Source organism: Choristoneura fumiferana, chromosome 3, assembly GCF_025370935.1.
Source record: "Choristoneura fumiferana chromosome 3, NRCan_CFum_1, whole genome shotgun sequence".
NCBI lineage: Eukaryota > Metazoa > Arthropoda > Insecta > Lepidoptera > Tortricidae > Choristoneura > Choristoneura fumiferana.
Genome location: NC_133474.1, coordinates 10,011,801 through 10,037,844, shown reverse-complemented (window position 1 = coordinate 10,037,844; position 26,044 = coordinate 10,011,801). Strand labels below are relative to the sequence as shown.

At 37.1% G+C, this 26,044-nt stretch overlaps 3 protein-coding genes across 3 annotated transcripts; 1 reads left to right on the top strand and 2 right to left on the bottom strand.

Moving 5' to 3' along the window:
- Positions 1-2,090: 2,090 nt before the first annotated feature.
- On the bottom strand, positions 2,091-12,811 carry ath (ATP-dependent RNA helicase DHX33). Its single transcript, XM_074085509.1, has 11 exons — positions 12,594-12,811; positions 12,282-12,504; positions 12,020-12,204; positions 11,864-11,939; positions 11,595-11,782; positions 9,181-9,354; positions 7,386-7,510; positions 6,871-6,995; positions 6,081-6,245; positions 5,814-5,942; positions 2,091-5,406 (listed from the first exon to the last, which is right to left on the bottom strand). Exons 1-11 carry the CDS (start codon positions 12,770-12,772, stop codon positions 5,131-5,133), a joined length of 1,845 nt encoding a protein of 614 aa, XP_073941610.1. The 5' UTR covers positions 12,773-12,811; the 3' UTR covers positions 2,091-5,130.
- A 2,507-nt stretch (positions 12,812-15,318) lies between these two features.
- Positions 15,319-20,207, top strand: l(2)37Bb (FAD-dependent oxidoreductase domain containing lethal (2) 37Bb). Its single transcript, XM_074085534.1, has 6 exons — positions 15,319-16,021; positions 16,100-16,403; positions 16,480-16,816; positions 18,579-18,813; positions 19,141-19,255; positions 20,061-20,207. The coding sequence occupies exons 1-6, from the start codon at positions 15,752-15,754 to the stop codon at positions 20,198-20,200; spliced, it is 1,401 nt and encodes a 466-aa protein (XP_073941635.1). The 5' UTR covers positions 15,319-15,751; the 3' UTR covers positions 20,201-20,207.
- A 7-nt stretch (positions 20,208-20,214) lies between these two features.
- On the bottom strand, positions 20,215-26,021 carry LOC141426547 (calcium load-activated calcium channel). Its single transcript, XM_074085544.1, has 5 exons — positions 25,847-26,021; positions 25,444-25,521; positions 24,483-24,657; positions 21,590-21,730; positions 20,215-20,441 (listed from the first exon to the last, which is right to left on the bottom strand). Exons 1-5 carry the CDS (start codon positions 25,905-25,907, stop codon positions 20,348-20,350), a joined length of 549 nt encoding a protein of 182 aa, XP_073941645.1. The 5' UTR covers positions 25,908-26,021; the 3' UTR covers positions 20,215-20,347.
- Between the last annotated feature and the right edge of the window lie 23 nt (positions 26,022-26,044).

Below are 26,044 nucleotides of genomic sequence, written 5' to 3'. Positions count from 1 at the left end.
TTTGTAGCGAAATAGTTTCATTCCCCAAGCGTTTTTTTTTTTCAGTAGTTTATTATAAACATTATTTACAATGATCCGTTGTTGACTACGAATCATTTTGGGCATTTTTTGTTATTGTTCAAATAAACCGCCACAGTGACACTGACAATCATAAAAATTATTGCCAGTGTAAGAAATTAGTTCCAATGAAATTCCGCAACATGGCGAATAGTCATATATTTCTGGTCGGCCTTTAAATACGAACTTTTCCGACAAAATACATTATTCATTACTTCTGTACAAAAACAGTGATAATAAAAAATCACAAAAGGTTTACGAACACTGTTTCTTATGCATATCTACAAATCTGTAACTGGAGTGCCGAAAACGCCGATGGGCGTCTAATTTAGGTTTCCCTGGATGCCGCTGACGCCGATGGGCGTCTGATCTGCAGAAGCGTCGGCTCGGCATCGCAGCAAAGTACGTAATCTGCACGGCTACTACGAAACTCGAAACTCGGAGTTCGTATCGTACCGTCCCTCTCGCTCTCGAATTAAATAGTATAAGTGTTAGAGGGACCGCACGACACGAACTTCGAGTTTCGTAGTAGCCCTGCTGGTGCGCAGCAATTAATGGGTTAAAGAGCTTTACAGACTGCAATGCAGGATAATGAATAGATTTCTTTTTCCCTGAATGGCAACACTGGCATAGATAATAGATCGCTCGTTTTTGGCTCGAAATTCGAACTTGTGATTTTATTTGCTTGATATCAAAGAGGAAGGAGAGACAACAAAATGTAGGTACACACCTAATATCATATTTTCTCAAGTTTTTCGCGATTCCCAAGGTCAAAGAAGCGAATGAGGGCTATCGTTTTTTGTCTCACTAGATGGCGCACTGTTGCGTGAGGTTTTTAAGTATGGCTTTCAAAGTCTGTTATTACGGACGTGAAAACAAAGTTTAGATTAAAATCATATTTAATACAACTTAAAACCGTACCATAAAAATATCGAGCATGCCACAGTGTTGCATAGTCCCCGTTTTGTTCGGAAAAAAGGGAGGACAAAGGTTTCCGAAAGACAAAACTGTCTCAAAACACAGACATTCATTGCCCCGCAACGCATATTTGCCATAATTAATTTCAGATATTGCTAAATATTCACAAAATTATTCTAATTATAAATAAACCCGCGTAGCTCACCCAAAAACTATGAGATTTGACATTTCGGAGACCTCACGCTACACTAGCACCTCTAGTGGCGAATTCATACGCGATAGCCCCCATTGCTTTAAAATTCCGGAAATAATGCGTTGTTTGGGAGAAACGTGTCAAAATGGTGTTGTAGAGCGCTATCCTGCTGTCTCGTTTTTTTTTCCCGTTCTGGCGGTTCACTTTTATATTATAGAATATTATAGATATCGTAATCAGTGATATCGTAGAACATTGTTTTGTTCTATCATCAATAGTTTCCACAGCGCATGCGATGAAACATGTTTTATTGCAACTTTTTTACACTTTGAGGCACATTATTGAAGTTTTAGTACGGAACCCTTATTTTTTTCTGGTAATAAATATCATAGCCTATGGCACTTTGGAATAATGTAGCATTCTAATAGTGAAAGAGTTGTTATAATCGGTCCAGTAGTTTTTGAGTTAATTCGTAACATCCAAAAATCCAAATATTTCTTCTGTATAATATTAGTATAGATGTATTTGTCACCATAAAGACACTTTAGAGTTCAAAAGAGATGTTTTTTATTTTATTAATACAATCTTTTTTTGTTGACTGTACTTTTTGTTGGTTGTACTTGTATTGTAACTCAAACTACATTTGCATAGCAAATTTCAAGTCGATGCCATTAACCGTTGAAGAGTTCCGTCCTGTGGAGACGATCCTGGCCGGACTACCAGGATGTCACTACCAGATTATTGTATTGTCATCCAAACTAAACGTGTATACAAAATTTCAGCTCAATCGGTTGAAGATATCTACTTCAAAATTGAGTTCAAAGATTACCGCACAAATTATATACATACATTGCAACTTAAATAAAAGCTTTTAAAAATGGAAGCTTATTGGCGATGGCGATTTAAAATAACAAGACCGAAATATTTCAACACATTCTTTTTACTTTTAACTGTCAACATTTGCTTGTGGTTTAAGCTGTGTGCCGGCACTAGAAGACTTTCCTTTCATTTATAACTATACGTACACAAGTCTGCGTCACTCTTGTGAAAAGAGTGCAAAAACAGGTCAATTACTTTTCCGGCGTAATTATTTTTCCGGCGATTATAAGTTTGCTTTAAATGCAGCAAAGATAACAGAAAGTATTATACAATATCAACAATATTTTTACTAACATAGTCTAAATGACATTTAAAATTAATACTTAACTTAAAACTTATCTTTTAAGCATAATAAAACTTATTAAACATAAATACATCAGAAATAGGTATACTTAGGGCCGCCTGCACGCTCCAAGGTTGAAGTCATTTAACACTGAGTTAACAGTTGACTCTAGTCCGCGCAAATCCGCCTTAATGAGGGACAAACAATATAAATACACAATATTAACAACAATTTTATTATTCCGTCAAAATATAATATGTAGGGGAAGGTGGGCATGAAAGAGACATGTTTTGAAAGAACCACATATTTTTACCTAACCTTTTGAAATTACCGTCATTTCAATTTTATTTTCGTGTGACAACATTGAGAAACTGTGCCCACAAAGATTTGACAATTCGCCGAAGCGTAATAGCGGAGCGGACGCTATTGATAAAAATCGGTCAAGTGCGAGTGCGAGCGACTCGCGCATGAAGGGTTCCGCACCTCCGTACAATGTTTTAAAAACAAATAGTTTAGTAATATTTTTTTGTAAAAAATTCTAATACAAGCTTTTTTGCTGGCGGTACTTTTTGCCCCTGGTTACCAAAGTAGGTAGTTGTCAAGACGAATCAAATGAGACCAAAATCGATGTCGTTTTATTACAGAGTTCCTATGACCAACATCTAACTTCATCATCAGATCAGCTCTACGTCATAATAATATTGCATTGTCAACGGATTTATACATGCATGCAAAATTTCAGCTCAGTCGTTTGAAGATATCTACTTCAAATTTAAGTTGAAATGTTAATTCTACCCGAACAAACATAACTAGTTACATTACATTACAAGTTAATAAAAACATATCACCAAAATGTAAGCACTAGGTGCAAGTATTTTGAATAAAGAACAATTTCAAATTTTCATCCTCTTTGGCTGTTGCCCTGTCGGAGGCTGAATAGCGCTTTAGACTCTTGCCATGCGCTGCGGCAGAAAAAAAATGGCTGTCTGTCAGCGCGGTTTATTAGCGGGAAATTCAGCGAACTTCGTATGTTGTGTAATTAAATAATAAGAAGATCAATCAAAGTTGGCTTCATTGAGGTTTCATCATCATCCCAGCCTATATACGTCCCACTGCTGGGCACAGGCCTCCTCTCAGAACAAGAGGGCTTGGGCCATAGTCCCCACGCGTGCCCAGTGCGGATTGGGAACTTCGCACGCACCATTGAATTGCTTCGCAGGTTTGTGCAGGTTTCCTCACGATGTTTTCCTTCACCGCAAAGCTCGTGGTAGATTTCAAATATAATTTCGCACATGAATTTCGAAAAACACAGAGGTGCGAGCCGGGGTTTGAACCCACGACCCTCTGCTTGAGAGGTCAAACCACTAGGCCACCCCTACCGCAATTTATCTTAAATATTCATTACTTAATAAATTTTAAATTTGACGCAAATAGAGTTATATAAAAATACATTACCAATATCATCTTACAATTAAACTAGTTTGCTAATGTCGTTCGGAGCTTGAAACAGAAGATCGGTATTCTTTTCCTTTCTCACATGTATATTCAGGAAAATGAAGAAAACGCATTAGTCCTGAGCGATATTAATATTCTAATTGTACTGTACAATACAATATCGACTCATTTTCTTAGTATTATGTGCGTGGCGTAGGTGTATAGTTATTCTGTCATGATCATAGCACGTGTCAAGAATTAGCGCTACGCCGTTGAACGTTAGTAGCACGTCTCAGCAGCTGGCATCATTGCGTTACAGGTCACACCGAATAATAAATGCGATGGTTAGATTACGTACAAGTTAACCTAAGTACCGTCAGCCAAATATGTGGTCTACCACACTGAAGTTGATAATCGTTTGCATGTCATAAAACAATAATGCCAATAGACGCGTCTGTCAACTCGAAAGTTCGACTTTAGCGACCTATTCATTTGATATGAACTTGATTAAAAATTGATAGACCACTTATTTGACTGATGGTACAGTCACCAGCATTAATATCTGCCACAGCGTAGCGTGCAAAAATATCTGACACGTCCTTTCGGCCCTAGAAATAGAGTCTTATCAGATATTTATGCACGCTTGTTGTGTCAGATATTGGTGCTGGTGACTGTACCATCAGCCAAATATATGGTCTACCAACCTAAAGTTGATAATCGTTTGCATATCATAAAACAATAATGCCAATAGACATGTCTGTCAACTTGAAAGTTCGACTTTAGCGACATATTCATTTGATAGGAACTTGTTTAAAAATTGATAGACCACTTATTTGACTGATGGTACTATGGCCAGCAAAAGTACCTACTAGTTGTACCTACCTACTTGTAACGATTTTGCACTATTTTATTAGACAACAGTAAAGATGGAGAAAATTATTGCAGCCCATACTGTTGAATATTGAGTATGGTAAGAAGTCGCTTTACTCGATGTTGCGAAGTAGCTGGTATTATTCAGTGTGAGCTATTAACATTATTTTCGTAACATCTAATCTTGCCTGGCTATCACCTAGTAATGGGCTAGCCACTGTGGCCGAGGTATGGCAACATCGGGTAGGCTAGCTAATCTTATTCTGCCGTGGTTGATCTTGTAATGAACCGGTGTCACCGATTAGCGCGGCACCGACGAGCACAGTCAAGCGCGAGTTGGTGCAGCCACTACGGCTACAACAGAGACAGTGACTAGTTATGCACGCATCGCGCGTGGATCCACAGTTAGCTAACCTTGTCTAGCTGAGGTATGACAGCAGCGGACCGGCTAGCTAATCTTATTCTGTCATCTGGTAGATCTTTTAGCGAGCCGGTGTCACCGATTGGCGCGACACCTGCGAGCGTAGTCGGGCACGAGTTGGTGCAGCCACTGTGGCTGTATTGCGGAGACGGTGACTAGGTAGGCTCGGCGCGTGTGAAGCAGCTCCGAGTATAGCACGGCGGGCGGCGGCGGGCGAGTGGAGTGCAGGGCCCCGCCGGGGTGCAGGGACGCCGCGGCGCCCGCCGCCGTCACGTAGCGGCCCGCGCCCTGCCCCGCGCCCCGCACCCACGCGCAGTTCGTGAACAAACCGCTCACCAGGCACTTTAGCAGCTGGAATTGAATATAACCTTGAGGCAGACATACTCACTACTTAAACAGACACTCTAGACCAGAGATGTACAGACCGTGGGCCGCTGTAGATGTACCATCAGCTAAATAACTGGTCTATCAATTTTTAAACAAGTTCCTATCAAATGAATATGTCGCTAAAGTCGAACTTTCAAGTTGACAGACACGTCTATTGACTCTAATAAGTCTGTGCATCCCTGTTCTACACCCTTGACGACTGGATAGCCGTGTGGTTACTATGCGATTCAACTGCTGTAAGGATGGGATTTGCTCAAATTTCACTCGATAAACATGTAAAATTTTCCAATTGCCAACTGTGTAATTGTTCTATTTCCTGAAATAAATATACCATATTTTCATATCGTTATCTTGAAGTTCATTATTTTTACCTGGTCAGTATTGGTACCGCAGCTAGTCACTTGCATATTTAATCGCTGACAGATGGACATCAGTTGTTGCCTGACTTCACTGGCATATGTTAAATTCTTATGGTTTAAATAGTTTTCTTTGCACCATTGCTGAAATAAAATTTCAATAAAACAATTTCAGTCACTTTCAAATAATCATTTCACTAAAGTACTTTGTCTTCATCATTATTCGTCTTTCTGAATGATTCAAAATGTTAGCCCATTTCTCACATTAAAAAGGATACTTACTTTCTTCAAAACTGCCTTGCTAAATGCTTTAAAAACGTTGAGAAGCGTTATATGGTCTCCCAGAGGCGAAATAAACTTCTGTTTAATTCTCAACGCCTCTTCCCGCTTATGCATTGGTGTATGGAAAATATTTTCACTTGATAGCATTGCCACTAAACTTAAAGCCTGGAAGAAAAAAACCTTTTTCACTTCTCATGCTCTAAAATTAGGTCAACATAGCCTTACGAGGCGGGAGTAAAGTGAGTACTTTAGTCCCTAGGGACTAAAAGTAATTTTTTTTTTTTTTTTACTTCGAGTGACTTAGATAAACTCAAACAGCCAGTACTTGCTTATTTTTTGCCATAAAATAAGATTGTGTGTGGACCATTTTCATAACGAAAATGTTACGTTCTTAGTCTACGTGGTCTTAGATCTATGCTCTTTCCGCATAGAAGGTGGCGCCATTCTATTTATTCCAGCTTGTGTATGGACCATTTCGCCGATGCAGTTTTGTTATATCTGTGTCTGGTTGAAAAAAATACTTACCGCGAAAACTTTGAAATTGTGGTAGAGCGTAAATCATAAACGATTAATTACTATTTTTTTCTCGCAATCGAAGTGAAAAATTGAGTTTTCACCTCGAGACTAAAACTCAATATAAACCCTCGGATAAATTGACACCCTTGCTAGAGCTCGGGAGGCTAACCACCTCGGGTATATATTGGCTTATTTTAGTCCATCGATAAAAATATACTATATAACTACATGTTTACTTTAGTTAAAATTTCGTCAGCTTTAAGATGGCACAAACCTCGTCAAGACAGTTGAACTCAGGGGCACTCAAAAGCACTTTTGAATATTTAGGATCAATTGGGAATGAAGCCATTTTCTTTCCAAGTGCAGTCAACTTTATATTTGTTTCACTATCAATAGCACCTGAAATTCAAAATGTGTTGAAAAGTAAGATGTTATGGATTCAATAAGGATTAAGGATTGTAGAGCCAATTATATATATTTTAGGAAAAGGATTACTTATGTATTCACACAACCAAATTTGGGTCCCACTGAAAAACAGTGTTGTGGCTTGCCGCAACATTATGCTGAGTGGGCCCCAATTTATACTATTCGATGTTCTTTTTTTAATTATTATTTCTTCTTAACTTGTTTTTTCTGTGTATCGAATATGTGTAAATAAATGTCTCCCTTCTCTCTCTCTCTCTCTCTCTCTCTCTCTCTCTCTCTCTCTCTCTCTCTCTCTCTCTCTCTTAACTTAACAATTTTATTAGCAGAACTTCTGCTGAACGAAATCTAGGACCTAAGACGTACCTAGTTCCTTCAACAAAGTCAAAGAGGCGTTGATAGAGTCACTCGGAGGCGAATCAATCAGCGGGAAATTGCTAGGCTCCATCCCTGCTGCAATCAACAACAGTATTGTTGGAGCAAGTGGACATCTGCAATAAGAAATACTACTGTTTAATCATGTAAATTCTATGATACTCCACGACACTAACGGCCCCACCTCGACTACGTGCGACCGAACGGAGCGTTTCTCTGTACATTGCGTGCGCTACCAAGAAACCCTTGTACAGTCACCAGCACCAATATCTGACACAACAAAGCGTTCATAAATATCTGATACGACTCTATTTCTAGGGCCGATCGGACGTGTGAGATATTTTTGATCGCTCCGCTATGGAAGATATTAATGCAGGTGACGGTACAATGGGCGTCTCGGCCGCCCAAGTACAGAGAAGCCGCTCGCCGCGCCACCGTCAACGCGTAATCGTGGTAGGGCCGTAACGAATAAATAAGCCTCTTTTTTTTTTATTCGACTGGATGGCAAACGAGCATGTGGGTCTCCTGATGATAAGAGATCACCACCGCCCATAAACATCTGCAACACCAGGGGTATTGAAGACGCGTTGCCAACCTAGAGGTCTAAGATGGGATACCTCACGTGCCAGTAATTTCACCGGCTGTCTTACTCTCCACGCCGAAACACAACAGTGCAAGCACTGCTGCTTCACGGCAGGATAAGCGAGCAAGATGGTGGTAGCAATCCGGGCGGACCTTGCACAAGGTCCTACCACCTGCAAAATCATGATGATCGAAAGAACATTCACGAGCGACTTATCGAACAAATCGGTGTAAAGAATTGCGCATTAATTACTTTTCATCTCTCCCGTTCGGAAAGTTAATCATGGGTGGAGCTGGGTGGAAAACTGCGTTTTCATCTCTAGGGTGGAAAGTATTTTTTTTTTTTAATTTTTCGATTAGCCACTGAGTCGAAGATAATTGAGTTACGTCAATGACACTTTTTTCACGTTTTCGGCATGGCCATCTAGATGTACGTCTTGACCAAAAAACACTGGAGGTTGAACGCCGAACATCCGTTTGAAACAAGAAATTTGATTTTTATTACGTCACGGACATATTCCATCTCTTTCTTTAGTTAGGTTAATAAAGAGATGGAAGTCATTCGTGAAATGTGAAAGAAAGAGATGGAATATATAAATAAGAAATAAAGGTCAAACTTCTTCATTCGGCGTTCAAACTCCAGTTTTGTATAAGCTCCTTGGTCGTGACGTGACCAACTCGTTTTTTTTATAGTCGGCCGTGGCAAGTGGCTAGGTCGAAAAGGTACCGTTGGAGGTTGGATATACAGGTATTCATTTTATCATTTTATTATTATGCTCATTTTTTTGTAGTATTTTACTTTCCTTACAGTCGAAATGAAAAGTAGTGTCTACCTCGGATGAAATTACCCATTTCCCCTCGAACTATTGGCCCTCTTGCTTGGGTGAAATGGGTCACTTTCCACCCTTGGTTATCAAACTACTATTGCTCATCTGCTACTTTATCATATCTACGTCAATGAAACAAATGTGTATTCATTCAGCTCCTCCGCCCTCACACTGTAAAATCACACACAAATCACGTTTCGAACTCAACCAGAGCTCATCTTCAGAGCAACACAACCGCTCACCGTGCTACCAGATGTTTTATTTTATTAAACATCTATGGAGGTGGATGAACTGGATGAACACACATTTCTTATATAGCTATTTACAAGCTCACGGGTGAGCAAAGTAATTGTTTCAGTTTATCGGTTTGGTTTTACCTGACGATTTCAGGTGTGGCATGAGAGGGACGGGCGCGGAAGTCGCTGGCGGTGAACAGGCGGTAGGCGGCGCCGGCGGCGGTGCGGCCCGCGCGCCCGGCGCGCTGCCACGCCGCCGCCTGCGCGCACGCGCCCACGCGCAGACGCTCCGCGCCCGTCGCCGTACACCACGTTCTGGAACAACCAATCATTTTATGTCAACCTAGGGTTGCCAACCACAATAGTAAAACTCGTTCAAGTACTCGCACTTACGTACATGAAGGGTTCTATACCTCCGTACAATGTTTTAAAAACAGTTCAGTAATAAGTTTTTATAAAGAGTTCTAATTCAAGCTTTTTTTCCTGACTACTTTTTACCCCTGGTTACCAAAGTACTTGTCAAGACGAATCAAACGAGTCCAAACTCGATGCGATCGTGTCGTTTTATTACAGAGTTCCTATGGCCATCCTCTAGCTTCATTTTCATACAACAGCACTAAAATCGCAAACTTATAGGTAGGTAGGTAAACATTGAAACAACATAGGGTCACTCGCGTTGCCTCTCGCACCTGCCGGCTATCACCTTGGCCGCCTAGCAACGCCTAACACAACGCCTAGCAACCAAAAAACGCTGACAAAAACACGTTTCTGTATGACGACCTTTAATTTTTAACTTTTATTAGTAGAGTTGTTATAGCGGGCGCAGTAATACATATAATGTGAAAATTTTAAGTGTCTAGCTAGTAGGATACTTATATAAGGATAAAATCTCGAAATAATAACCGCTGGGCTTAGAGTCATGAAATTTGGTACGTATATAGCTGGACATCTGAAATAACACATATGCTACTTTTTATCCCGATATTTCCACGGGATAGGGATAAAATCTTGAAATAACAACCGCTGGGTTTAGTCATGAAATTTGGCATGGTTGTTATAATATAACGTCAATTTAAACCACGATGTTATTTTAGGGAATTTCCACTAGAATTTAATAAATTTCCGGAATTTCAATTCAACTGCTGTATCTAATGATTTACGCGTGCGAAGCCGCGGTAAACACTAGTAAGTAACTAAAAGTCAAATTGTTGTCTTTAGTCCCAATCTACGAACAAATAATAAGTCAGGAATTGTAACTGCGTTATAAAAATGGAAACTGTGTCCTAAGTGTGTCCTGCGCTGAGGTGCACATGCGCGTCATTTCATTTTGACTGACATTTATTTTGCAAGTTTAGTGAGCTCACGTCAAATTTTCGCATTTTTGATCGTGAACAGCTCTAAATTATCATGCCAACGTGTGTTATAAAGTGGTGCAGGAACAATGCAAAATTAAAATGTCCAGGGATCACTTTCCACTAGTAAGTAGTCGTAAAATTAGATTTATATTCAAAAATGTTCAAATACATTATCAGTTGGAGATGGTCAGTATTATGAAAAATCAAGTCTGTGGTGTATGGCTTTCATAATGTAAATGATTTCCTCACCCCTCTTCATATTTTTTTCTTTCCTGTATCGCCCAAACAATAGGTACAATCAGTCTTTATATTTTTCACGATTTTTTGTGTGAATAATATAAGATACAATAGTTTAATGTCAACTGCTCATCACCTTTTATGAAAGATAGCTTTTTCCGATGCAGAGACGTTCATTATTCAAGAGTCCTGGTGCCTCACCACCAGTTCCATTTCACCATATGCATAACGAGGAGCATAATTCTTAGCAACTGTGTTAAAATAATTGAAATTAAACCCGTGAAATACTTCTTATTGAGTAGTATCTAACTTCAGTGGTCAACTGTGGTCTTCACTTGTCTTTATCATTAGTTCCATTTCACCAAATGATGATGCACGACGATCAAATGCACGAGTTACTACTAAATATATCCAAATTACCATAGGTGTCTCTACAATATTTGAAGAGTTCCCTCGATTTTCTTAGGATCCAATCATCAGATCCTGATTTTGAGCCTATGGGACTTAATTTCTTATAGGTATTCATAGACAAACGAAAAAACTTTTTTTTTTCAAATCGGTTCATAAATGACCGAGTTCTGAGGTGACAGCCAAAAAAATACAACCAAATTGATAACCTCATCCTTTTCCTTTAAGTCGCTTAAAAAACAGGCTGTCATTATATATATGACATGTCATTGAAACGTTAGATGTAAGAAGTGATCCGTCTGAACGCCAGTTGTCCATGTAGTTTGTGAATCTGACATTGCATCACGCGAGCCAACCAATCCCTGCTTTGTTTCTGAATTTTAACCATTCAATAAACACATCTATGTGTAACCTTGAAATTGATTCGTATTTGAATCATAAGTCGTTTTGTTTTTAGGTATGGCCACTTTTTGTGTGGTTTCTGTTCTGAGTTACGCTTCCTGACTTATTATTTATTCGTAGGTCCCAATAGACAAGTTTGTCTTGGTTCATTACCTTTCTTTCACAACACCTGTGTCGATGACGCATTTTATTTGAGGTATAGTGACAGATGCCTCGGCTATATTGGTGGCAAGCACAACCTTCCGCATTCCAGGTGGGGTCGGTTTCCATACTTGTAGCTGCTTAGCTGCTGGGAGGCCCGCATACAGTGGACAAACAATTAAAGGTGGCCCTGGTGCTTCCTAAAAAAATAGAAAATTACGTGCACATTTCACACTTCTAAAGATTATTGATTTAATCTGTTTACACAGTTGAATACATACTTTAGCGATTTGTTTTATGTTGTACATCACAGCTTCTATTTCTTCTTGCCCCGTTAAGAACACCAGGAAATCATTGCTATAAAATAATTTCAATCTGTTAAACTTCTTTCTGTAAATATTGAATACTATTTTGTAATAATATAAATATTAGCTCACTTTGCAGGCATAGTTCTATGGAGTTCAAACAATGTACAGACTGCAGCATATTGGTAATCTTCCTGTTTTATTTTCGAGTGGTAGATGGTAACAGGATAAGCTCTACCTTCCAAATATATTACTGGACAGTTGTCAAAATAGTTTCTAAAGGTGTCCACATCCATTGTCGCTGACATCACAATTACCTAAGAAAACACAACTAACATTTAAAACTTGATAACAAGTATTATTTTCATGGAATTTTATAAATAAAAAAAACTACCTTTAAAGGATTCAGGTTCTTATCAATTCTTTCTTTTTGTGCCAATTTAACTATGCCAAAAAGAATGTCAGTGCTGACTGTGCGTTCATGGGCCTCATCTAATATCACTACTGAATATTTTTTGAGCAATGGGTCAACTATTGCCTCCCTGAGCAACATTCCGTCTGTTAAGTATTTTAACTTAGTTCTAGGACTGGTAACATCTTCAAACCTTACTGAGTATCTACAAAATAAAAAAATATAATAAGAAATTTGTAATTTAAATGATGTTAGTGAGTTGTGTGTGATACCACTACTTTTCATTTTAATTACCCAACTATATTTCCTATTTCAGTATTCATTTCAGCAGCAACCCTGATTGCTATTGTGATAGCTGCAACCCTTCTGGGCTGGGTGACTGCTATACAGCCCTTTCCTTCCAACCGCTGCTCGTGTATCAACTGAGGTATTTGCGTTGTTTTCCCGCAGCCAGTTTCCCCAATTAAAATCATGGTGCTGTTTTTCCTGATTTCTTGTAATAGCCTGGAAATAAAAATTAATTCGGTATACCTTTACTTGCCAGACTTTCATTTGCCCCAATTTCATGTGCTGCATATTCAACTGCCATAAAATGTTGTTTCGGGTGACATTTATTTGTCATTTTTTTTGATGTCCGAAACTTACTACGCGTAACAGGTTTCGCATGATTTATTTACGCCGAATCTTAAGTTTGCCGAAATTTAGTTCAGCATAATTCTTTATAAGCCGAATGATTGTTTACCCCAATATTATATAAGCATAATATTAACGTGGCCAAATTTTATTATGCATAATATTGTTTAGCATAAGTATATGTAATTTAGCCGAATTTTGATAGCCCGAAGTCCTGTCCAAATCTGTCCGAAAATAAATTAAGTACTATTTCGTGATTAGTGTAAGTACCTAATAGTAAATATAAAAACCGTAAATGGTAAAACAATTGACTTGAAAAATAGGTTATTAGGTTAGGTTAGAATTGTATTTGTAACGGAACGAACAGCACCAGTAAAAGAGGCATGGTCATAAAAAGGGGGGACGGAAGCAAAGCCCCCGCATTAACAAACAAACACATAATCTACCACCCCCCCCCCTTTTAACCTGGATAGGTTCGTAATTTTAGTTTAGTTACCTTTATGTCCCTCAGATTAAAAATAGAAGCCCCACTGAAGGGCTTCGAGAACTTTGTCACAGTCATATCCCCGCATTATAAAAATACTACCACCCACTAGTTACTAGTTTCCAGAGTAGATTGGATTTGGTTAGTAAGCTTAGGTAATAAAAAACAGAGCAACGTTGAGGAAAACCTTAGTTTCTGTTGTAATATTAAAGGATAATTATTTTATTATATAGGCAAAATTACATTATGCGAAAGTAACTTTCTGCGTAACTAATTTATGCGTAAGGTATTTTCTGCCTAAACAATATTAGGAATTTTGAAAATTATGCGTAAAGCCCATTCGGCTTACATTGATTATGTGAAAACAGTTTTGTAACAAATGCTATCATGCGTAAACAGATTATGCAAATTAGAATTATGACATAAAAAATATGCGTATACAAGGGGAACCTGTTGTTTCTTATAATTTCATTTGCCATACTCATTATTTACCATATTAATCAAATAACAGAATCTTTGTTTCCCGTAATAAGATTTCCTTTCCTAATTTCCTTTAGATTTAATTGCAATATTTTCATTTTTCATAATCATTGTAATCCATAATTAGGTATCACCAGCCATAATGAAATTAAATCAAATCAATGAAATGTCATTTGCCATCCATGTAAATGTTGATTATCAACACTATATAAGTATACTGATTAATCCCATGTCAAACAAGCCTTTGAATAAGGTAAATTTTGCCCACATTGGTTAGGTTAGAATTGCGACAAGGCGCGAAGCGCCTCAACTATGCGGAATAGGAGCTCCGCAACTGCGACTGCGGAGCTCCGTCGACATTAATTACAGTCATTCAGACACCTATCAGACTTAGGTTAGGTTTAATATAAGTCCATAATTAAGGTATAACATTATTTGATGCTCAGAGAAAGAAGATAATAGATTTTTTTTTTTTTTTTTTATTCGACTGGTTGGCAAACGAGCAAGTGGGTCTCCTGATGGTAAGAGATCACCACTGCCCATAGACACTCGCAACACCAGTAATAGAAAAAAACAATTTTAAACATGGATTTAGAAAGAAACAATATTTAGTACCTATGGCGTTTGAATATTCTATTAAATAGTATTATTGGACTTAAGAATATGGGAAACAATACATATGGCATTTGTATCATTATGGCATCTAATGTTTGGGAAAACATGAGTATATCAAATAACTTTTCTAGAAACAACTTACAGAAATTAATATTATACATATAAAATTCGCAACTATGAATTTCCATGGCAATACAATAAATAACCATATTATTTTTTATCATTGGTAAGTACAATGTTACAAACATTACTCTACAAAACTACACAAATATCAAGTGTGTTATTTACATATACTTATAAAACATACAAAATCACACGCACATTTTACTTCTTTCTTTGATTTTACGTTAGTATCTCTTAGTAGTCTGTGTGACAGACGAGACAGCAGGGCTACTACGAAACACGAAACTCGAAGTTCGTGTCGTGCGGTGCGGTCCCTCTGACACTTACACTATTTAATACGAGAGCGAGAGGGAGGAACCGCACGACACGAACTTCGAGTTTCGTAGTAGCCCTGCAGTGGCGTATTTCTAACGGAAAATGCGAGATTCTAACCTAAAATCAACCTAAAATGGCATAAAAATATTATTTAAGTTAGCTAATAGATTTATTATTTAGTAGTATTTAGCTCTTAGGTATATGATTGTATTTTCTATAAGTTTATATTCTTAAAAATGGCATCAACTCAAAACGTAGTCGGGTAAAAAAAAATACCCAAAGTTGACCCAAGTCCCAAAGGCTTTGCTGAAAGGTGTTGTTTTTGGCAGTTTCTGACCGTTCTGACCACACAGAGAACTAACTAACGTTATTTCCGACAATGTGTGCGTGAGGCGGGAGACCGCGAGACTATACAGACCAACTGGCCGACTTATCTCTGAATCACATCGTTCAGTCAGACTTGGATCAGACCAAACCATGCTGCACTTTATGCTAATGTCATAAAAACTTTTTCAATTTACGTCATCCATACCTTGTCCATAATACCATACAAATACCATACCATCATACTCTCGTCTGTGTCGCTTCCACAAAAAAAAGTAATGTCAGTGTGTGTCCGAAGGAAGCGTCAGTGTTGTGTTGTGTCACTGTCAGCTGGTTTTTGACTTTGACTGACTCCGTGACTCGCTCGCGAATCGCAATCGCGAAATTCGCCGAACTTGGTATGGGATGGGATCTTACTTTTCTAAACAGCTGATTTCTGGTATATGCGATCCCATTTTCTTCTGCAGATCGATTAACAATGTTAAATGGTTTTAAAATGTTTCGGCGCAGCTTTAGTCAGTATAGGTGCTTACGTTCACAGTCAAAAAACCCTTTCAAAAGAACATGGGGTATTTTAGCTGAGGAATTTCCGATTATGCTAGGATTGAACAAGAAACCACAACATTATCCAGAGCATGCAGATGTTGTTATCATCGGCGGCGGCTTTATTGGTTCATCGGTGGCATATTGGTTAAAAACCAAAGCAAGTCATGGTTTATCAGTTGTTGTGATAGAGAAAGACCTCACAGTAAGTAGCGACTTACGCTTCTCCCAAGTCTTGAGTACTGAAACCCAATAATGCAAACAATTTTTTTGTTGCTTACAGTATGCAGCTGTACAGAAAAATATAACACTTGGATCATTAACACAGCATTTTTCACTACCAGAAAATATATATCTGTCTCAACATAGTGCTGAATTTTTGAGAAACTCCAAGGAGTATTTAGGTCCCAATGTGGATTTGAAATACACTCCAAGTGGCCACTTGTTACTGGCTTGTGAAGAACATGCAGAAAAACTGGAGCAGAATGTCGGCATTCAAAGAGAATTTGGTATCAGAAATGAATTGTTGTCTCCAAAAGAAATTAAAAGCAAATTTCCTTGGATCAATACAGAAGACATTAAACTTGGTAAGCATTGTGTTTATTGTTAAAATGAAGTGTTATTTCATTTTCATATTGCTATAAAATTCTTGTTTTATTTTAGGTTGTGTAGGCTATGAGTCAGAAGGGTCTTTTGACTCTTGGGCACTTCTCAGGGGTCTTGTCCAAAAATCAATTGACATGGGAACAACATACATTCAAGCTGATGTAACAGGTTTTGAGTTGGAACAGCAGCGTGATGTTTTAATGGAAGGCGTAAAACCTGGATCCTTCCAGAGGATTAATAAAGTATTGTACAGAACTCCTGACAATGAGGAGTATGCTATTAAATTTGCTGCTTGTATCCTAGCAGCAGGACATGAGTCTAGTCAAGTTGCACAGCTTGCCAAGATAGGTAATGGAGAAGGTTTATTAACAATACCCTTACCTATTGAGAAGAGGTAAAGAATACTTACAATAATATAACATCAATTATGAAAATATACATACATAATAATCAATACAGTGTCATGGCATAAGGGGTGTGTTTAATATATATTGTAATATTTGGACCATTTTTTATCATAATTTTTTAAATTCAAATATACTTAATTAAGATGGTGGTTAAATTTCTTCTACCCTCGGGCTAACACCCACTATGCCACTGTATCAACAGTTAAAAGACAGAATTTCTGATGGAAAAAAACCAGCCAAGAGCATGTCGAACATGCCCAAAATAGGGTTCCGTGGCCATTATGAAAAAATTAACTTATATTTTCTTCCAACCAAGTTTAGGTATATTTTATACCTTAGGCTGCTATTACTCTTAAACTATTAATAATTCCCAAGCAAACTTAGCTGTTATAGTTTTCCTTGTAAGTTTGATATACTTACTACCATCCTGAAATTTGCACTTTAAAGTAGAATATTTTGCAAACATATCTCTGAATCGAAAAATTTAGCAAACCCCTAATGATTTTAAAAGACCTATTCAATGATACCCCACACTATAAGGGTTGGATGAGAAAAAAAAACACCCCCACTTTTAAGTAAGAAATTATATGTAAGAATTATAATTATAAATTAATAGAGTAGAATTATAGTTCATCATCCCAGCCTATATACGTCCCACTGCAGGGCACAGGCCTCCCCTCAGAATGAGAGGGCTTGGGCCATAGTTCCCACGCGGGCCCAGTGCGGATTGGGAACTTCACACACACCATTGAATTGCTTCTCAGATTTGTGCAGGTTTCCTCACGATGTTTTCCTTCACCGCAAAACTCGTGGTAAATTTCAAATGTAATTCCGCACATGAATTTCGAAAAACTCAGAGGTGCGAGCCGGGGTTTGAACCCACGACCCTCTGCTTGAGAGGCGATATGTCAAACCACTAGGCCACCACGGCCATTTTGACTCCGGAACCCTAAAAAGCTTGTGTGCAATACAGATTTACATTCCTTCTTTCACACCCTTAGAAGTCACAGAAAGTTTTTCCTTTGCATCATGGATATTATCAGGAGAGGCTGAAGAAATTCTAGCTTGGTGTTGACAACTGAAGTGGAGCTTTTCCGCTTTTGTGTTATGTTATATATTTGTTTTAATTAATGTATATAATTTTCATTTTTTTTTGGTAGTGCTGTTTTTCTTCTTACTGCATGTAATTTTAACTAAGTAATATAAATATAAATGAAATAAATATCACGGGACAATTCACACCAATTGACCTAGTCCCAAAGTAAGCTTAGCAAAGCTTGTGTTATGGGTACTAAGCAACGGATAAATATCATTATATAGATAGATACAAACTTAAATACATATTAAACACCCAAGACCCGAGAACAAATATTCGTATTTTTCATACAAATATCTGCCCCGACACGGGAATCGAACCCGGGACCTCAAGCTTCGTAGTCAGGTTCTCTAACCACTAGGCCATCTGGTCGTCTAAAATATATATAAAAAATATAATATATAACCTATCATATGGTTTTTTTCTCTAATTTAGCTGGAAGCGATCCCTTATTTGAGTTAATTTCGCGTTTATACATCTTTCTGTATAAATATACTTGGGAGCAAAGAAATCGAGCCACTCTTGCAATTTTTATGTTTTTTAGGTTGTAGGTGTACATACATAAACATAATAATATATTAAATGGTTATTTGGTCACTAAAAAAGATAGCTTTCAAGCAGAAAGCAACCCTTAATCCGTTTTCTTTTTATAGAGAATGCAATGTATACTCAATCGAAAACTCAGCTAAAAGTACAGGACTGAATACGCCTTTGATGATGGATACCAGTGGTGTTTGGCTAAAAAAAGGAGGACTTGGTAGCGATTTGTTGTGTGGTGCTATTCCAGTACTGTCTCCCAGTGCTACAGGATTGACTGCAGAAGATCATGTTGAACAAATCATAAAACCTTCGTTAGTTAATAGGATTCCACAGTTTCAAAAGGCAAAGGTAATAAAATAGGTAACATAACACATCATGATTAAATAAGGATAGGAGGTGTCCAGAAATTACGCGAGGTACTTTTGGTAGCGTTCGAGCTAAAGCTCACCTGATATGATCGGGAGTTGGCAAAAAACATTTTAAAATAGAACAAAGCTGGGTTATACTAACTTAAAACATTTTTCTGAGCTCGTAATAATCTCACGCATAAAAAAGGAAGTGGGGAAGCGAGTCAAGTCATATCACATAATGAGATCTCACTGTACTACTACAGTACTACTACTGTACTACAGAATTAGAATTAGATACCCATTACTATATTTTTATTCTAATTAGGTGACAAGTATTGCAAGTGAGACAAATGACTACTGCCATTATGATGACTCTGGTATTCTGGGACCTCATTCATATCACAACAATTTGTATATTGCTGCAGGATTTGGAAAGCAAGGTAAGTCAATCACCATACTTGGAACCAAGTAGGATTTTAAGATTTTGATATGATATGTCATTTTGATCATAGGCACCAGTAGGATTATTTTCAGGGGTGCATGGCATCTTGTGTCTGCACCTAGGGGGGTTATATTGTTATACTTTTTAACCCCCAACGCAAAAAGAGAGGTGTTATAAGTTTGACCGCTATGTGTGGCTGTGTGTGGCACCGTAGTTCTTAAACGGATTTGAATGCGGTTTTTTTTATTTGAAAGCAGGTTTTCTAGCAATGGTTCTTAGACATGTTTTATCAAAATCGGTTTAGCCGTTTTGAGATATTGAACTTAAGTGACAAAGTCGGGGTTTTTCCAACTTTTTGTTGGTTAGGTTATTGTTTTATTGAGTCTGCTTTTTTGCGTATTTTCTTTCATACCAATGGGTGAAAAAGACCCCCTTCACTCCCCTCATGGTGCCCATGATACTCTTGACTTATTATTAGGGTGAAGACCAAAAAGTTGCACACCGTTAAAGCTGCGTTAGGTATGATTAATTGTCGTGTCACAGTGGAAAACGTTAATGGAAATTAAAACTAAGTGCTAACGCAGCTTTAACGGTGTGCAACTTCTTGGTCTTCACCCATTATTGATCTACCCATATATTACTCCATGCTACATTAAGATTTAATTTTATAAATGTGCAACATAATAATGTTAAAGTACTTTAAGTTTAAGAGAATATTATAATATGCTTCAGAAAATGCCATGAATAACAGTGAATAGAGAACTAAGTACAAAAAAAATATAATTTCCACTTTTTTGTTTTAGGATGTCAGCATGCATCGGGTATTGGAAGAGCTATTGCAGAACTAATCATTGATGGCCAATATGTATCTGTTGACTTCACACGTCTGGGATTTGATAGATTTCTTACTGACAGTCCACTAATAGAATTCAATGTTTACTAAAAATAAATCCTGTTTTTTTTAAATACAATTTAATAACATAAAAATTGATTTCAATTGAATTAATTATCAAACACTTCATAACAAAGGTAAAGTAAATGTCTCACAGTGTCACTATAACAAAAACAAAAAGGTTCAGCTTTCTTCTATCTACTTGAGAGCAGGTGGTGCAGCAAATAGTGCTCCTCCCTGCTTCGATGCCACTCGAGATGGGGCAAATCCTAATAGTTTTTGGATATTTTGTCTGGAACAAATACAATTTATTAAACTACATACAGTATAATAATAATTAAATTAAATAAATAATATTTTATTTCAGACTCAAGTAGGTAGTAATAATTTCTTAGTAACAGTAGGTAATCTTAGTAAGCCAAGGTTAGTAACAATTAGAGATGAGCCGAACATGGGTTTCACCGAATTCGAATATTCGGCTTAATTGATTCCTATACGTAAACAATACAAGTCTGAACTTCTTGTCGCAAAGCGCGCGGATGGAAGCCTAACCCTCCCGCCCGCTACACCCGCTGTACCCGATGTTGTTCTTGGGACGATCAACTTTTTCTTGTTTGTTATTCTGTCCCTTTGTCCAAGAGACATCAGTGACAGAGTTTCTTTAAAAAAAACTGCTTTGATATATGCGACTAATATGCTTAGGAGATAAAAATAATGAGCTTGTAACTTTGGAGTCTTAAAAAGTTGATCGACCCTTGCATCATCTAGTAAGTAAATAGTAAAACTTCAACACGTGTTTGTTTTGGTTATTATTTATTTCAAGTCTCTTTTAATTAGTTTCTTTTAACATACGGCCTTACTATACCTCCTAAATATAAATCATTTAACACCAGCTCAGACATGGCTTAATTCTACTAATCCTACTAATATTATAAATGCGAAAGTGTGTGAGTGAGTGAGTATGTTTATTACTCCTTCACGCTAAAACGGCTGGACGGATTTGGATGACAATTGGTATGTAGATAAACATAGGCTACTTTTTATCCCGATATTCCCACGGGATAGGGATCAAAACTCGAAATAACAACCGCTGAGCTTAGAGTAATGAAATTTGGGATGGTTGTTTTTAATGCAACGTCAATGAAAACCACGATAACTTTCAGGAATTCCGACGGGAATTTTGTAAAATCCCAGAAATCAATTAAACCGCTGTATCTAATGATTTACACGAGCGAAGTGATCAATATTTATAAACTTAATAACTTGCATGATTGCTTTGCTTACATTATTGCTTGCACCTTTGGGAGTATGCTTGCTTGATCTTTTTTTTGCATGCTTGCTTGCATTCTGGCTTGCAAAATACAAGACTCACAACTCAAAAAATTATGCTTGTCTTGGCTTCATCCTAAAGTTATATTTGGTAGTAACAGTATACTTTACCTTATACTCATAGTACACAGTATGTACAGGAAGATGAATGAACAGTCTGAGAAATCATCACCAGGAAGATTTCGGTGGCTTAAACCTTGAATCCAGGAAATTGGGTAAAAAGGCAGTTTTGCAACTACCCTCCCATCAAATCTGGAACAAGCAACATTTTTGACACAGGGAACTAGCTATGGCTGTGCGTGTTATTATTATTATAGATTTTTTTCCACACTAGTGGTCCCCAAGGGTAAATATACTTAACATAGAAAAAGTACTGGGCACAAAAGGAAATCCTTAAAGGAAACTTTAACATGAACATGAAAAAAACAATCATGAAGTCCTGCATCCTCCCAAGCTTGACCTATGGGTGCCAAACATGGATATACACTGAAAACATAAAGAAAAAATCTTGTCCTGTTAGCATGCAATGGAAAAAAGCACCTTAAGACAGAAGAATACAGAAAACTAGAAATATAGACATTCACAAGAAAACAAAGATAACAGATGCTCTTCAATATAGCTTGAAACAGAAATGGAGATGGGCAGGGCATATAGCAAAGTATAAAGAGAAAAAATGGACTCTCCAAACAACAAAATGGCCTGGCCCAGTAGGAAAAAGAATGAAGCAATGAAAAAGATGGATTGATGACCTCATAAAAATAGCAGGAAAAGAATGGATGAATATTGCTATGGATAAGGAAAAATGGAAAAGAAGGAGGAGGCTGTGCATGTTATGGGAATAAAATTTATTTATTACTAGCTGTTGCCCGCGACTCCGTATGGCGTAGAAGTATGAAAAACAGTTTAGGTCCTATTCTCACACCTACCGAATATACACATAAAAATTCATAAAAATCAGTCAAGCCGTTTCGGAGAAGTTTTGTTACAAACACTGACACAAGAATTTTATACATTAGATTTAACTAGGACTCTTCATTATCAGCTCCTTCTTTATAAAGCAGATTTTATTAACCCTTTACTGCTGAGTTTTAAATACCAGTGTTAGGCCATTCTGGCCATACACAATTCCTGAACGATTAGCAGCGCCTCTACGGCTCGAATTGGAACTAGGACGGAATGTCAGATGTCATCAACTACTTACTACGATTGTATTTCCACATGGTTATAACGTTAATAAATAAACATATTCGAGTAATGGATATTCTTTATATCTACAAAATATTACATACATAACAACCAGACAGATGCAAAACCTATTCAATTCACTGCTACTGCACTACATATATTTGTCTAAGGTTGCCAGGTGTCCAGGTTTCCCCAGATTTGTTATAGTCTGAAGGTAACTGGGAGCTTTCAGGTGAGATTTTTAATAAAGTGTCTAGTTCAATAGCCTGGTGGTGATAAGTGAAATGTTTTACTAGCTGGAGAAATCTAATCAAAGTTGATGGTTTTGTAGGTTTTCATCCAGCCATAATAATTTTGGTGATGCCAACTCCAGGTCTGATGACAAAGACCATTGAATTATCTATATCCATCTATACTAATATTATAAAGACGAAAACTTTGGATTTTAGGATATTTGTTACGAATAAACTCAAAAACTACTGGACCGATTTTAAAAATTCTTTCACTATTAGAATGCTAAAGTATTCCAAAGTGCCATAGGCTATTTTTTTTCTGGCTCGCGTGGTATGCAAACTACTGGACCGATTTTAAAAATTCTTTCAATATTAGAATGCTAAAGTATTCCAAAGTGCCATAGGCTATTTTTTTTTTCTGGCTCGCGCGGTATGCAAACTACTGGACCGATTTAAAAAAATCTTTCACTATTAGAATGCTAAAGTATTCCAAAGTGCCATAGGCTATTTTTTTTCTGGCTCGCGCAGTTTGCGCATACCGCCACAGACGCGGAAAGGTAAGGAAATGAAATCAATAGAAAATACGGGATCTTGGAATACGGAATTCAACAGGAGAGGATTACTTACATGGGATTAAAGCGAAAGAAATAAAGATATTTTACACAGGTACACAAGATAAATTAAATTTAGTGGGATGAGGAATACATAAGTACAAAAAAACTTCGCGATACTATATATACTTTTTTACATTTTAAAAGTTGTCAAAAATGATGACTAAAATCAGACCATTATATCCATACCTTTGTATTAATCCTTATCCAAATAAATAATTTTATATTCAAGACGGTTTCATTCAATACCTGTAAATTACTTTTTGAATTATTTAAATCAGACATTCCATTCAAAAGATATTACGAAAGTAAAAATATCAATCTAACCAAAAAATGCATTAACGTTGACGTTGACGCGCCCCGGCTTCGTGCGTGTCGGGTGTAGTTTTTGGGAAATTGAGCTGAAAAATGTGTGTGAAGTGCCCTTGATTAGAGACCTTTTTAGAGTTCTGTGCCCAAAGGGTAATAAAAACGGGACCCAATTACTAAGACTCCACTGTCCGTCTGTCTGTCTGTCACTAGGCAGTATCTCATGAATTGTGATAGCTAGACAGTTGAAACTTTCACAGATGACGTATTTCTATTGCCGCTACAACAACAAATACTAAAAACAGAACAAAATAAATGTTTAAGGGGGGCTCCCATACAACAAACGTGATTTTTTTTGCTCAATATTAATAACGGCAACCGGTACCTATTTATTTGTATAAATGTACTTTAAAATAAATAATTAAATTAAAATAAAATAAATATTTAGGGGGGGCTCCCATACAGCAAACATGGTTTTTTTGCCGTTTTATACTAATGTCTAATGTTGTATAGGTACAGAACCTTCGTAGGAGAGTCCGACTCGCACTTTGCCGTTTTTTTTTTCACTTTGCCCGTGCAAAGCCAAGGCAGGTCGCTAGTTCTTCATAAAGAAACAAGAAAAACTTCTTACATGGTAGAAAACGAAAAGGCAAAAGTTATACTTACATACTATTGAACATGCTTAGCAATGCTGTAAAAGCAAAGCCTATGGCAAACATAGATTTCATCTTCACCAAAGACAAGTCCCTATTATTATTCTTCAATCGTTCCTCTTCACGCTCAATTTTCTTCTTATGTTGTTTGTCTAGTGAGTCACCATGAGCTTCTTTTCGTTTTTCCACTAAGAAAAAGTAATATTTATTAGTCCTTAAAATTATGATTCTATGCAATTGTCAAGTCATTCATTATAATTATTATTACAGAAAAAAAATGTTTCATATTGATATGAATAAATGATTGAATCAAGGGCATCACCAGCTTATGGCCCAAGGGGGGCAATTTGATATGCAGAAGGAGAAAAGTATGAATTGTAGGTATTTATTGGAATTGGTGAATTTATTCAAGTTTCGGTTTTGACATATGGGAATGATCGAATGATCAATCAAACAAGTCAAGTCAAAGACTTAGGACTTTGGTTTGGTTGCTTTACATTTGGCAACTTTTTTAGAATCTTTAGGTGGGGGCAGCTGCCCCTCCCTGCTGCCCCCTGGCGATACCCTTGGATTGAATAGTTATAAAAAAATATATAACAAAACTGGTGAATAGGTGCTTCCGAAGTCACTATTAAACTAACTGACTTGGTTTTACACAAGATCTCACAACTTTTTGTAAGTAGTTAAGGAATGTTAAACATTGCAATTGTTTTTGACGGGATATTTATAACTATTATATTATCATGAAACAAAAGAACCTATTAAGTTTGAACACTATTTTATATATTTGAAGTACAATCACCACCACCAATATCTGACACAACAAAGTGCGTAAGTATAAATATTTCATATAACTCTATTTCTGGGGCTGGTAGGATGTGTCAGATATTTTTGCTTGCTCTGCTGTGGCAGATATTTAAAAGCAGATGACTGTACTGTGCTATGTTACTTCTTTACTATACTGTCTTACTTACGTTTCTTACTCTGACGTTCTACTTCAACTTTCAACTTCTGGTATTTTTCTGTTCTATAAACAAGTATCCATGTGAGACCTTAAAGAAAAATAAATTAGGTAAATAATTAGTGTTTATAGAAATTTAAATTTCAAAGTCGAACTCTTTTGCTGACTGCACTTGTCATGAAATCCTACTACATATTCGTACCAAATTTCAAGTCAATCCCATCACTGGAAGTGAAGGAAATTCAACTTGCAAGATTTGTCGACAACTTAAACAAACATGTTGCAATTACTTACACTTTGTATACTTAATATAGAAGCTTAGAAAAACAGCAAAAATATAACTTAGTGCACCTATAACACGACGATTTTCAATGTTTGTCGATTGGTTAGGTTAGTACTTTTACCCAACTACTCACCTTCACCCAAAAACGCCGTACAAATTGAAATGAAAACTATTAACAAAGAATCGCTCCACATTTTTACGAAGAAACTAATATAAATAGATATTTCAATTTCTAAAACCAGTGAATAGTAAATTATTGATAGGTTGACTTGACATGCAATGCATGCACAGAAACTGACAGAAAAAAATAGATAGTGAGTGACAGAGAGAG

Excerpts from the sequence above, each read along its gene's own strand:
- ath (XM_074085509.1), bottom strand. The coding sequence starts at position 12,772 with ATGATTTTAATTGGGGAAACTGGCTGCGGGAAAACAACGCAAATACCT. Across the intron at positions 11,783-11,863 it reads ACATAAAACAAATCGCTAAA|GAAGCACCAGGGCCACCTTT; the intron begins GTATGTATTCAA and ends CTATTTTTTTAG. Across the intron at positions 6,246-6,870 it reads AGTTCAACTGTCTTGACGAG|GCTTTAAGTTTAGTGGCAAT; the intron begins GTTTGTGCCATC and ends TTTTTCTTCCAG.
- LOC141426547 (XM_074085544.1), bottom strand. The coding sequence starts at position 25,907 with ATGTGGAGCGATTCTTTGTTAATAGTTTTCATTTCAATTTGTACGGCG. Across the intron at positions 25,522-25,846 it reads TACGGCGTTTTTGGGTGAAG|GTCTCACATGGATACTTGTT; the intron begins GTGAGTAGTTGG and ends TTTTTCTTTAAG. Across the intron at positions 24,658-25,443 it reads AGAACGTCAGAGTAAGAAAC|TGGAAAAACGAAAAGAAGCT; the intron begins GTAAGTAAGACA and ends ACTTTTTCTTAG.